A 12,785-nucleotide genomic window follows, 5' to 3' on the forward strand; every position below is an offset into this window, starting at 1 on the left:
GTTTTGGGCGGGAGGGTATAGTTCTATTCCCATCCTTTATTTTAATCTTCCACATTTTTCTTTTTATTGCCTTATTTCGTCTTCTCCTTTTCTTCTCCCTCTTTCTCTTTCTCATTCCCATCTTCTGTCTCTAATGTTCCTTGATTCCTCCCTCACTTTTCTACCACCTTCTTTCTGAGTTCCTGTATTGACTTTTTGTATCACTTCTCCCTCTTGTCTTCTGCCTCCTCTTCCCACCCCTGTCTTCAATTATACTATAGCACTAGCCGTGTGTGTGTGTGTGTGTGTGTGTGTGTGTGTGTGTGTGTGTGTGTGTGTGTGTGTGGGTGTGTTTGTTTTGGGCAGCCGAAACTACACATTGAAATCGCACCAAAATTGGCACAAAAATCGCAAACAATTCGGTGAAGTGAAAAAAATTTAGTCCCATCACGATTGAAAAACTTTTACTATATTTAATGTGCGATCACATTTTGACTCAAAAAAAAAAAAGAAAACAAAAAAAAAAAAAACGCCTCTCCCGGCGCCCGCCATAGGATCTCCGTAGAATTTTTTGCCCACAGGTGTACAACTAAAGTACTTCGGACTTCCGTTCAGACAACATGGATTCCATTCCCGAAACTGCAAATAACACGATCAGTTGGTTAGCTGCAAAAAATCCAATTGACAACGTTATACTAGAACAGCACATAAACGCGTGAGCCCTCCGCAGGAGCAAGTGCGAGGGGCCCGAATGGCCCACGAGCACTTGTTTTTTCTACTCTTTTCCTCTTCTTCCCATATTTCTCCTTTTCACTCGTCTCTCCCACTTTCTTTTACTTTACTTTCCATCCATCATCCCTTTCTTCCTATACTCTGCCTCTCTTCCCCTCTCTTCCTAGTTATCAACATTATTCCCTCTTTTCTTCGTCTTAAACCATTCTTCCTTCCACCCTACCCTCCTGTTTCGTACTCAACCTTCCCTCCCATTCTCTTGCTCACACACTTTCTCTTCTTTCTTCATCCTTCCCCTTCTTCCATAACTCCCCCTAACTCTTTCTCCTCCCTTCCTTCCACCTTTTCCTTTTCCCCCTAACTCTCCCTTTCTCTTGTCCCTCCATCTTTCTCTCCACTTCTCTCCTCTCCTCCTTCACCTCGCAGCCATCACTCTTCTAACCCATTTAAAAGACCATTACGTGAGAAAGAGAGAAAGACAAGTCGGCAATTACCGTTCTTAACTGTCTGATTTTCGGGTTCCTTCCTCTGGGGGTGGAAGAGAGAGAGAGAGAGAGAGAGAGAGAGAGAGAGAGAGAGAGAGAGAGAGAGAGAGGTTACTTCCCAATAGACTATGATACGGTACTTTCACCTTTAAACCAAGGCCTAGGAGGTGCTAGTGAGAAGAGAGAGAGGAGGCATGGGAGAGGGAGGTGGAAGGGAGGAAGGGGAGGAGGCATGGGAGAGGGAGGAGGAAGGGAAGAGGGGGAAGAGGCATAGGAGAGCGAGAAGGAAGGGAAGAGGGGAAGGAGGAAGGGAAAAGGGGGAGAGGCATGAAGGAGATGAAATACACTGTACTCTGCCACTATCTTCATTTTCACCTGTCTTCTGTACTTGCCTACCATCCATCTCTAACTTCCTCCAATCTCATAATATGATAGACAGATAAGTAGACATAAACAGATAGGTAGGCATTTCGATAGATAGATAGATATGATCGGATCTTGAATTTGGCTGTTATCTTGTTTTTGTTTTTCTTGGACGAAACAGTTTGCGAGCTCTTTGCCTTTGGTTCCTTCTTCCTTGCATAAAAAAAGATTGGTAGGGAGATAGTTTGAAAGACAGATAGATAGATGGACAGGTTTATAGACTAGACAAGAGATAGATAGACAGAAAGTGACCGAGCAAAGACGAGCTGCCTTCAACAACATCTGATTCGTAACATCATCCAGATAAATCATTGTCCCAGTCCCAGTGTCCATCACAGCCCGGCTGAAAAAAGACCTTATCTCTCCATATCACCAGCCCTTTTCAGCCCGCGATAATAACAGAATTACTAGTCCCGCGGTAGAGAGAGAGAGAGAGAGAGAGGAAAAAAATGTTGTGGAATTATTATTATTATTATTTTTTTTTTATGCGGCTTGAGTTGGGTTAAAGCGCTGTTGCTGGAATTTTAAGTGGGTTTTCGCACCTGCGGATAGAGGGCATGGAATTTTTGTTGTTTGTTGTGGTGGTGGTAATGTTGGTACTAGTGATTTTGTTTTTTGGTGATAGTGGTGGTGACGTTCTTCTTGTTGTTGTTATTGTTGTTGTATATGGTGGTGGTGGTGATGGTGATTTTGTCGTTAATAGGCGTGGTGGTGATAGTGGTGGCGATTTTGCTGTTGCTTGTGGAGGTGATGGTGGTGGTCATTTTATTGTAGACGTTGAATCTGTTGATGGTGGTGGTAGTGGTGGTGATGATGATCCTGGTGTTGTTAGTGGTGGTAGGCGTTGTGGTAGTAGTATGTTATCGTTACTGTTGTTGTTTAATAGTAGGTGTGGTGGTTGTAGCGGCGGTCCTGAATATTGGTTGTTATTTTTAGCCTTAATTGCTGTTGTCATAGAGGTGGTGGTGATATGGCGACGGCGGTGATTATTATGACTGTTGCTCTTATGGCAGTGGCAATTGTTGTTGCTGGTGCTGGTGCTGCTGATGGTGATGGTGCTGCTGTGGTCCTGCTGCTGTGGTGCTGCTTCCGTTGTTGCTGCTGCTGCTGCTGTCTTTTTTGTTAATGTTCCGGTTATTGTTGCTTTTTTTCGTTACTGCTGCTTCTGTTATTATTTTATTGTAGCAGCTGTTAGTATTGTTGCTGGAATTGGTGCTGAATTAGTTGTAGCTGTTGCTACCTTTGATGGTACTATGCCCATGTTATTATTCGTTGTCTTACTAGTTCCACTGATTGTGTGTGTTCACCATTGTTGTGCATTTGCCCAGGTAGTCTGTTCTTCTCGAAGTAATTATGGATAATAATAATAATAATAATAATAATAATAATAATAATAATAATAATAACAATAATGAGAAATAATAATAATAATAATAATAATAATAAAAAATCATCATCATAATCATTACTGTTACCAATTAAGTGCGCTTTGTGACAGCGTAACGAGTAAGCGCCATGTTAGCACAAGTTCCTCTTGATATACTAGAGATCATGCCAAAAAAATACAGTGGTTCGTCGGAAAATCTTTTTTTAAATCTGATTTCGTAAATTGAGGTGTTCACCAATTAGGCCAAACACTCCCTTGGAAAACTTGGGATTCAAAGGGGTTCCGACGTATTTATGGGTGAGTTTTTAGTTCATAACAAAATTTGTTGAATCAATGTATCACATGCAGTAGGAATTCAGCTCTGCTTCACATAGGAGTAAAGTTTTTAGCTTCCGCTCAGCGTAGCGGACGGATCCGGTCGGGCCGGGCCACTCATTCCCAAACTTAACCGAATAAACATTGCTCTCTTGCTCGTAATAATTGCCACTATATGATAATAATAATAATAATAATAATAATGATAATTATTATAATTATTATTTACTACTATAATATAATATAATTATTATTAATATAATTATTATTTACTACTACTACTACTACTACTACCACTACTGCTGATTATCCTTTGATACCACTATACTAGTTATAACTTTTTTTGTACACACAGCCGCCCATTGTTCGTATTCTGAGGCCTTACTCCCACCGCTGTTATTAATGCCGGCTTCGTGACCGTCCCACGCGGCAACAAGTGGAGCTGTGTAGGACGGCGACGGGGCTGGCAGAGGGGGGGAAAAAAAAAAGTATGATTCCAGACCATATTCATGCGCGTATTTGTGCACAAGGAATATAGTTCTTGTGTATTTGAGCCTTAGTATCTTTGAAGTTATTTATTATATCTCTATTTATTTATTTACTTATTCCACTTTTCACTCATGGATTTATATATCGCGTCTCTGGTGTTCTTTTATTTTTGGGTCATTTCTTTTTAAATTAATTTCGTCATAGAGATGCATCCAACCGCATGTCATATTTTCCTCATCCTTTATCTACAGTACTTGATAGTAGCAAGGACAGTCTACGTGTGTGTGTGTGTGTGTGTGTGTGTGTGTGTGTGTTTGAGAGAGAGAGAGAGAGAGAGAGAGAGAGAGAGAGAGAGAGAGAGAGAGGTCGTGGGTGTGCTGTCGCGTGCGTGAGCTCAGTATTTAGGCAATGATAAAGTCGAATTCGGTTGATTTTTTCTTATTTGCTCCATCCATAACATACGTAGCGTATTTAGCCTATATTTTCTGTATGAGAAAGGGGGGGGGGGTTGGAAGCAGAGGACATACGGCAGATCATAAACGAAGTGGCAGGGCAAGGTTGAGGGATGCCTATTTTTTTTTTTTTTTAATTGCATTTCGCAGACTGCCGAGTCCTTTGGTTCCATCACCACGCATCACAAATTTTTGGAAGCTGTACTTTGGTCACTGTGGCACCTTTGCTTGTGCGACACTACATACACAACAGACCTTTGGTACAGGCCCAGCATGTAGATTTTCAAGTTTCAAAGTCTGCCCCATACCCATAATGACTCATTACCCAGAAAACTTATGGGTAAAATGAAGTCCATCTGTTTTAAACTTTACACATGCAATATAATAAGGCCCAGTCTGAAAATTTTTAAGATTGTAGATCCCATTCCCTCATTCCCATTACCCCTTTAAAAACACTTTATTTATACATCATCACTGATTGCTCTTTTATGGTATTTTATGGTCAGCCACCCTTGGTTCTGAAGCCATCCACTTCCGATTTGCGAATCCCACCACACCCCAGTCAGAGAGAGGAGCTTATTTGAGAAGCAGCGTATCAGAAGAAAGTAATGAAAGTCAGTTCCCTAAACACAACTCATTGTCCTAAGCCATTCTCTGTCATTTACATATATCAGAAGTCATGTGTCTGGACAGCCACTACCTCCAGCCCTACCACGCACCATAGTTTGTTGACGATTTACCTTCCCTAATATTGTGCTGATTCACACACAAAAGCACAATGATAAAGGCCGAGTTTATTCTTACAAGGTTCTAGCGCCTTCCCTCGACAAGCATCTCAGCATATAGCACATTGTGGATGCTGTCTCATCAACCTGACCACCTTTGGTCAAGCAACTACTGTATGCACATCTAACAGGACTGTGACGAAGGCCAAGCGTGCTCGTACTCAAAGTTCTTGTTCCACACAGCATCTCATCATACATCGGTAAAGACTGCTATTGCTTGCGCTGCGTAACACAGACAACACATAACAGACCCATCCATGGTCTAGCCCAAACTTCTTACTCCCTGCCAAGGTCGTAGGCCCTCCCACCCCTCTTCAGCAGTTCCAGTACATAACAACTCATGAAGGCTATATTTTAGTAAAGGGGTCACTTTTGTTTGTGACAGTTTACTTATACAACATACGCCTGTGGTAAAGGCCTTTGGGCTTAAGTAGTGGGTCCCAAACTTCAGATACACACCTTACGCTGTCTTGTCCAATAAAGCGTCTCACTAATCTTAAGCTGTAAATTGCTAAGCTGTTTTGAGTCTTAAAACCGCTTCATGACTTACCTTAAGCTGTGGATGCCGGTGGTGAAATTGTCAACCACATTGTTCTTCATGTGCTCCCACAACTCCGGGAACACCTTGGACACATAGTACTCGGCAGAGCTGGCCTTGATGGCGCCTACTCGTAGCGTCAGGATCTGGGGAGGGACACGAGAGATTAACCTCTTCTATCCGCTGATTTTTATATGAACTCCACTTTCTCTGGAATTCATATTGATACTGTAGATATATCTTTTTTTTTGGGGGGAGGGGGGGAAGATCTAGAAGGCTGGCTTTCCAAAACCGTTCGAGATAGAGGCGAAACTTTCAGGAGTGATGTATCTTGGTTGCAGGTTCTTTTGGCACAAACTTTTTTTTTTCCCAAGCACTAACGCCCTCTATGTTATTTTTTCAGTTTTTTGCACTGTTGCACAGCAAAAACTACTGAATCGATTGCTTTGCAAATGTTCCAGTATGTAGTCGTCAACATCTACTAGTGTACCTGGGTATTGATATTGAGATCCAACAAACACTTTTTGAGATATTGAGGAAAATCAAAATGGCCGCCTCATGCCTGAGAGTGCTGAATCGGAAAGTATTTGGCCGATTTTGACCAAACTTGGTGGAAATGTAGTATGTCATGAGTGAACATGATTTGCTTAGTGTGAGTGACCTTGACCTTGCTCTCAGGGTCACAGATCAAAATTCGTAAAAAAAATTTGCGTCATACCAAAAGTCACTTGATATTAGGTCTACAGTGATAACAAAAGTTATTTCGTAGCAGCAGTTAAGACAAATAAATTTTTTGGTGTTTTTAACCATTTCTGGACTGTGTATATTTCAAAGACTGTACACCATATCCAAAGTACAAGTGTGGATTTTTTTTTTTTTTCATTCTAATCTGGAATGTGGAATTATCATTTTGAATGTGGAGTTCTTGGAATATTGCTTCAGCAATTTCAGAATTCAAGTTATATTTAATTCCCTGCTACTTTCAGATGTTTGTATGTAACATGGTAGAAAATGCAAGCAGTAAAGGGTTAATAAAAACTATATGTAATTCCTTCAGTTCAAGAACTCTCACCTAATCAAAATCAAATCATCTTAAAGGTAGCAAGACTGTCAATATACCATCGGGTGGAAGGGGTTAAAATCAGGGTGCTGAGAGGGGAATCTAATTTGACTAACACTTTCATTACGATTAATTTTTTCTTATTCTTGCTAACTTTATGCGATTTTCTTCGGCATTTAAGGGACCTCGTGTCGTGAAAGAGTTGATGAAGGCTGTTATAACATCTCTTCAACACACGGCACGCCCACACACTCACACTCGCACCCATGCTCATACCCACACTCACAGCCATACATCACACCCACGTTCACATCCATAAATCCACACGCACACCCACACACGTCTACACCCACCCACATCCACACACGCCCACACCCACGCACACCTACACCCACACACATTGTCCTCCTTTTTACTCTTTCTCCTTCTCTCTCCCTTTTTCCTCTTTCCCTTGCTCCTTTTCATCTCTCTCTCTCTCTCTCTCTCTCTCTCTCTCTCTCTCCCCTTTTCTTTTGCCTCGTTTTAGAATTATTTCAGTCTTCTTCCCTCCACATTTCCCTTCTTACTCTTTTTCTTCTCTTTCTGCTCTTCCTCCTCCTTTCTTTTTCTTCTCTTTCTTATCTACATGTTTCTTACTCTATTCTTCAGCCAGAACTATCTCACACAGCGAAAGTGGAATGAGTAATGTTTTCACCATTGTCTGTGTGTTTATCTGTGCATGCATGTATGTATGTATGTGTGTGTGTGTGTGTGTGTGTGTGTGTGTGTGTGTAATATATATATATATATATATATATATATATATATATATATATATATATATATATATATATATATATATACAGTATTCGTGTGTGTGTGTGTGTGTGTGTGTGTGTGTGGAGAGAGAGAGAGAGAGAGAGAGAGAGAGAGAGAGAGAGAGAGAGAGAGAGAGAGAGGATTCTATATACAGTGAATAATAACAACAATTTCAATTATCCATCATTCAGTCCTGCAGTGCCCCAATAAGAAGTGCAGGGACCCGGTGCTAAACATTTTATTAGACTCAAAATTACAGACAAAAATGAAGGATATCATAATAGGATAAATATAGAGCAGTTGGGAGGGAAGTCGATTAGAGAGTGAACTGGGTGGTCGGGAAGGATAAGGTAGGGGCCCAAGGAGGAAGGGGGAGCGGGGTCAAGGAAAGGGAGGAAAGGGAGATGGAAGGGATAGAGAGAGGGGAGAGAGCGAGATGGATGGGAAAGCGAGAGGGGGAAGACGTGGAGGGAGGGGCAGAGACGAGGAGAATGGAAATGGGGCAAGATAGGGATGGAGGGAGAGGCGCACAGGGAGGGGGATGGAAGGATGAGTCAGGAGGGGCGAGGGAAAGAGGTGGCTAGAAGGGAGAGAGTGGGCGGTGGTAGCTACGTCTGGTGTTGACAGTTCTTTCATCAGCCAGGTATGATATATTGGGCAGTGGTCAACAGAGAGATTGAGCAGGACATGAGAGATACAGAGAAGATGCATTATTTGATGGAAGACAGACAGACTGACAGACAGACAGACGGACAAATACATAGATGTAGACAGATAGACAGACTGACTGGTAGACTGCACAGATCACACAAACCTAAAGGAGGTGATCTGGCATTCATACATACAAAATCCTTACTCCTACTCTGTTTGTTACGAAATATTGCAGGAAAGCTCAATATCATATATACGGTATATATATATATATATATATATATATATATATATATATATATATATATTGTTACGGAACAGAGAAAGATAATGTACACTTTAAGTGAGAATACTAAGAGTCACTACTGTCCCGTAAAGTTCCAGGTTCAAAACAAAAGAGTTTGGTAAAATTACAAGTTAAGTTTAATGCTCAAACTAACAACAAAACATTCAGGACCCACAAGGATAATGTAATGGCAAAAACGGGTTAAATATATGGTTAACTGCAACAGCCTCCATTAACACGAAATTAGCAAGAGTAAATTTATCTAAGTCAGCCCTAATAAAATGAGATACCAGATAATACTCAGTGAATGCCAGATAAATAATTACAGATACAAACTATTATCAAAAATGACTGACATAAAGAACCCCACACGAATTACAAAAACTTCACTAGGCCTACAAATTAAACTTATGCTATACAGTACAAGAAAAAATGCAACAACAGTTATACTCAAATTACACACAGCTGCTAGATGGTTGGAGATTTCTTGAGCACTCACAATAATAATATCTGTACAGGGGAGGACAGAGATGTGAACAAAATGAGGAGCAGATCTAAGTGGCAATGATGCAGAGACTGAGCTCATTATATAGGGGCTGGCAGAGCTTGATACAACTTGTAAGAGGGACGCGCAAATGAAGCCATGGGGACAGAGAGCTGAAAATCCCGCAAAGTATAACAGAGAGAACGACTTACTCTACTATAACGGTAGAAGGGGGGGACTGAGGCAGAACACGCTCGTGATCAAACATGCAGCATACTGTGCGTTAAAATTACACAAAGGATGATGAAATATTAGGCTATGTAACACATACCAAAAAAGAAAAAGAAATTTACAAAGGAAATTTCTTATTACTCTAAAACAATCTGTACATGGCATTACAGAACATGCAAATGTCTTTCCTAATGTTACAAAACATGAAATCTCCCTAGCACGTTCAGTCATAGGTACTTGCCAGTATCCCTTTAACAAATCAAACTTACTTATGAACCTAGCCTTTCCGATCTTGTCTATGCAATCTTCCACACGAGGGAGAGGGTAAGTGTCTATTTTAGTTATCTGATTAACACGTCTGTAGTCAATGCAAAGCCGCTGTGACCCACCTGGCTTAGGGACCAGAGTGACAGGAGAACTCCACTCGCTCTGACAGGGCTCAATCATCTTGTGGTCCGACAGGTAGCCAAGCTCCTTCTGGATGAGAGGAACTTTCACTGGGTTCACACGGTAAGGAGGCAATTTAATTGGCTTTGCGTCTCCAACATCGACATCATGCATCAACACAGTGGTTCTTCCTGGAGTGGCACGGAACACTTGCGGGTACTCCTGCAGTAATGCCGAAAACTCCTGCCTTTCCTTGGGTGGTAGATGAGAAAGCTTAGTCTGGAGATCATTCATGATATCAGGATTCTTCCCCAAACTATCACTCAGGCTCATACTGCATGGGAGAGCTTCACTTGCAGACTCGGGTGGAACAGCTACAGTGCAGACTGGATTATTTTCGTCCCGCCTGTGATATAAATTTAGCATGTTGATGTGACATAGTTGCTTGCTCTTTCTACGATCTGGTGTGGCGATGACATAGTTGACATCACTGAGTTTCTTCTCCACGAAATAAGGGCCACTAAACTTGGCTTGAAGAGGTTGCCCATGAACTGGTAGCAGAATCAAAACCTGATCTCCTGGCTGAAAGTGGCGTAACCTGGACTTCTTATCATACCAAGTCTTCATCTTCTCCTGAGCAGCTCATAAATTCTCTCTCGCCAGCTGTAAAGCAGTGGACAGCCGTTCTTTGAAATTCATCACATACTCCAGCAGGTTGACGTCATCTTCCTCCGACAGCCAGCATTCCTTGAGTAACTTAAGGGGTCCTCTTACTTCATGGCCAAACAGTAGTTCAAAAGGTGAGAAGCCCAGTGATTCATTTGGAGATTCTCTTGCAGCAAACACAACGAATGGAAGACCTTTATCCCAGTCTTTCTGATGTTCCAAACAGTATTTCTTGAGCATCGATTTGAGTGTTTGATGATATCTCTCCAACGCTCCTTGGGTCTGGGGATGGTAAGCTGAAGACGTGATCTGGGTGATGCCCAACTCTTTCAGAGACTGCTTGAAAACGTTTGACATGAAATTACTTCCCGGTCTGACTGTACCTCCTGAGGCAGACCAAACTTTGTGAAGAACCCTAGCATTTCCTTAACCACGTTCTTTGCTGAGATGTTTCTAAGTGGAATGGCTTCAGGATAACGAGTAGCCATATCAATCATGGTCAACACATAAGAAAATCCTGAAGAAGTCTTAGGAAGAGGGCCCACAATATCCACCAACACACGGGTGAAAGGCGCCTCAAAGGAGGAATGGGAACTAGAGGTGCAACCTTTTCGGTCTGATTACACTTCCCCACAACTTGACAGGTGTGACAAGACTTACAATACCAGGAAACATCCCTGAAGATACCTGGCCATAGAAGTGTTTCAAAATGCGTGCCACAGTCTTCCTCACTCCAAGGTGTCCTGCCAAACTGGAATCATGAGCCACTCTAATGATATCCTGCCTACAAACACGAGGGATGACAACTTGATGTACAACCTCCCATTCACAGTCGGCTGATGCTGTTGGGGGTCTCCACTTCCTCATAAGTACTCCTGACTTTACATAATAACAAGTAGAAGCACCAGCTGACTCTTCCTCACTGCAAGCAGAGTTAGCTAGACCTTTCAACTCAGGGTCAGCAACCTGCAGCTCAACCAACTCTTGACGAGACAAATTATCAACACTACGGGGTACTGCCTCATCTGGTGAGTGGTCCAAATTAGCAAGAAAAGTGTCAGCTAGGATAACATCATCATCATCATTATCCTCTAAATCACCAGTAACTTTAGACTTAGCCCTAGTGACAGCACATGCAGGGAACACATCAGGGACATCACAATCCCGGGACGCAGCCACTGGCCCACCAGACAACTGAGGAGCTGGACACACTTGACTTCCACCAATATCATTTCCAAGTAAGAAAGTTACACCTGACATTGGGAGTGTCTCAACCAACCCAACCATAACAGAACCATTAACAAAACCAGACTCTAAATTCACTCTGCACAGAGGAACAGAGAAGTAATTATTCCCTACACCTTGTAAGATTACAGTTTCATCAGAGGAATTAAAATTAGAGCCTAGAACACTGGTCAGCATAAGGGATTGGCAAGCACCTGTATCACGATATATTTTAACTGATTTCCTGTCATTACTGTCCAGAGGACTGACAAAACCATCAGACAGGAAATTAGCACATGAACTCTTGAGAGTGTCACCCACGTTACTGCTCAAAAGAGGAGCTCCATCATGAGAATTTAAGTTACCCCTCAAAGCAGGTTCAGTTAACTCAGTTAAAGAATTCTGGGAACTCTACAGAGTGGACACTAGACCAATTGACTGAATATTTAAAGACTCCTTTTTGTTCACATCACGCTGTCTCCTGAAACATCTCTCCGTAGTATGACCAAGCTTACTACAATAAGTACATTTACTTTTCTGAAATCTAGAGGTGAAACTGGTATTTACTTCCTGAGAAACATCATCCTTATTCTCTTTCCTGTTACCTGTACTCTGAGTAGAGGCAACGTACTTACTCTCAGCTTTCCCTTTTTCTCTAGAATATCTCTTGTGAGTGAGAACATACTCATCAGCTAAAACTGCAGCATCAGACAAATTATCTATTCTTTTCTCATCAAGATATAGGCTTACATCTTTATAAATACACCTTTTGAAGTCCTCCAGCAAAATCATCTGCTTAAATTTATCAAAATCAGAATCCACATTCTTAGAATTTAACCACTGCTCCAACAAATCTTCTTTGATTTTTGCATACTCAACATGGGATTGCTTATCTTGCTTGTAAGTTGTCCTAAATTTTACTCTATAGGCTTCAGGAACAAGCTCATTGGCCTTGAGAATCAAGCTCTTAACTACATCATAATTATCACATTGATCCTGAGGCAAAGATGCATAAATTACTTGAGCTTTACCGGTGAGAACAGTTTGAAGGAGTACTGGCCAATACTTTTTTGGCCAATTAAAACCTGTAGCTACCCTCTCAAACAACTGAAAATACTTTGTTAAATCAGATTCATTAAAAGGAGGGACAAGTTTAACATTTTTAGCCACATCAAAATCATAAGAGCTAGATGATCCAGTTCCACCTTGTTTCATGCGATACTCATGGTCTGCCTGAATCCTGGCAAGTTCAACTTGTGCCTCAGCCTCCCTAGCACGGGCCTCCTGCAGGGCTAGCTGTAACTTAGCTAATTCAATCTGCGTTTGCTCATTTGGAGGAGTTACATAAAACAAGCTTTCATTAATCATGTCAACAATCTGATCTTTAGAATGATGAGAGCGAACAACAATTCC

General features: G+C 41.6%; 1 protein-coding gene across 1 annotated transcript in view; it reads right to left on the minus strand.

The window, feature by feature from the left end:
- The window catches only part of LOC145412583 (uncharacterized), a 449,765-nt gene that overhangs the window by 270,435 nt on the left and 166,545 nt on the right, over positions 1 to 12,785 (minus strand). Inside the window, exon 7 of the mRNA XM_080282490.1 lies at positions 5,598 to 5,731. Coding sequence (XP_080138616.1) covers positions 5,598 to 5,731 — 134 coding nt within the window. The remainder of the gene's footprint in view (positions 1 to 5,597; positions 5,732 to 12,785) is intronic.

Source organism: Coenobita brevimanus, chromosome 93 (assembly GCF_032717465.1).
Source record: "Coenobita brevimanus isolate Jiangsu-jjx chromosome 93, ASM3271746v2, whole genome shotgun sequence".
Lineage (NCBI taxonomy): Eukaryota > Metazoa > Arthropoda > Malacostraca > Decapoda > Coenobitidae > Coenobita > Coenobita brevimanus.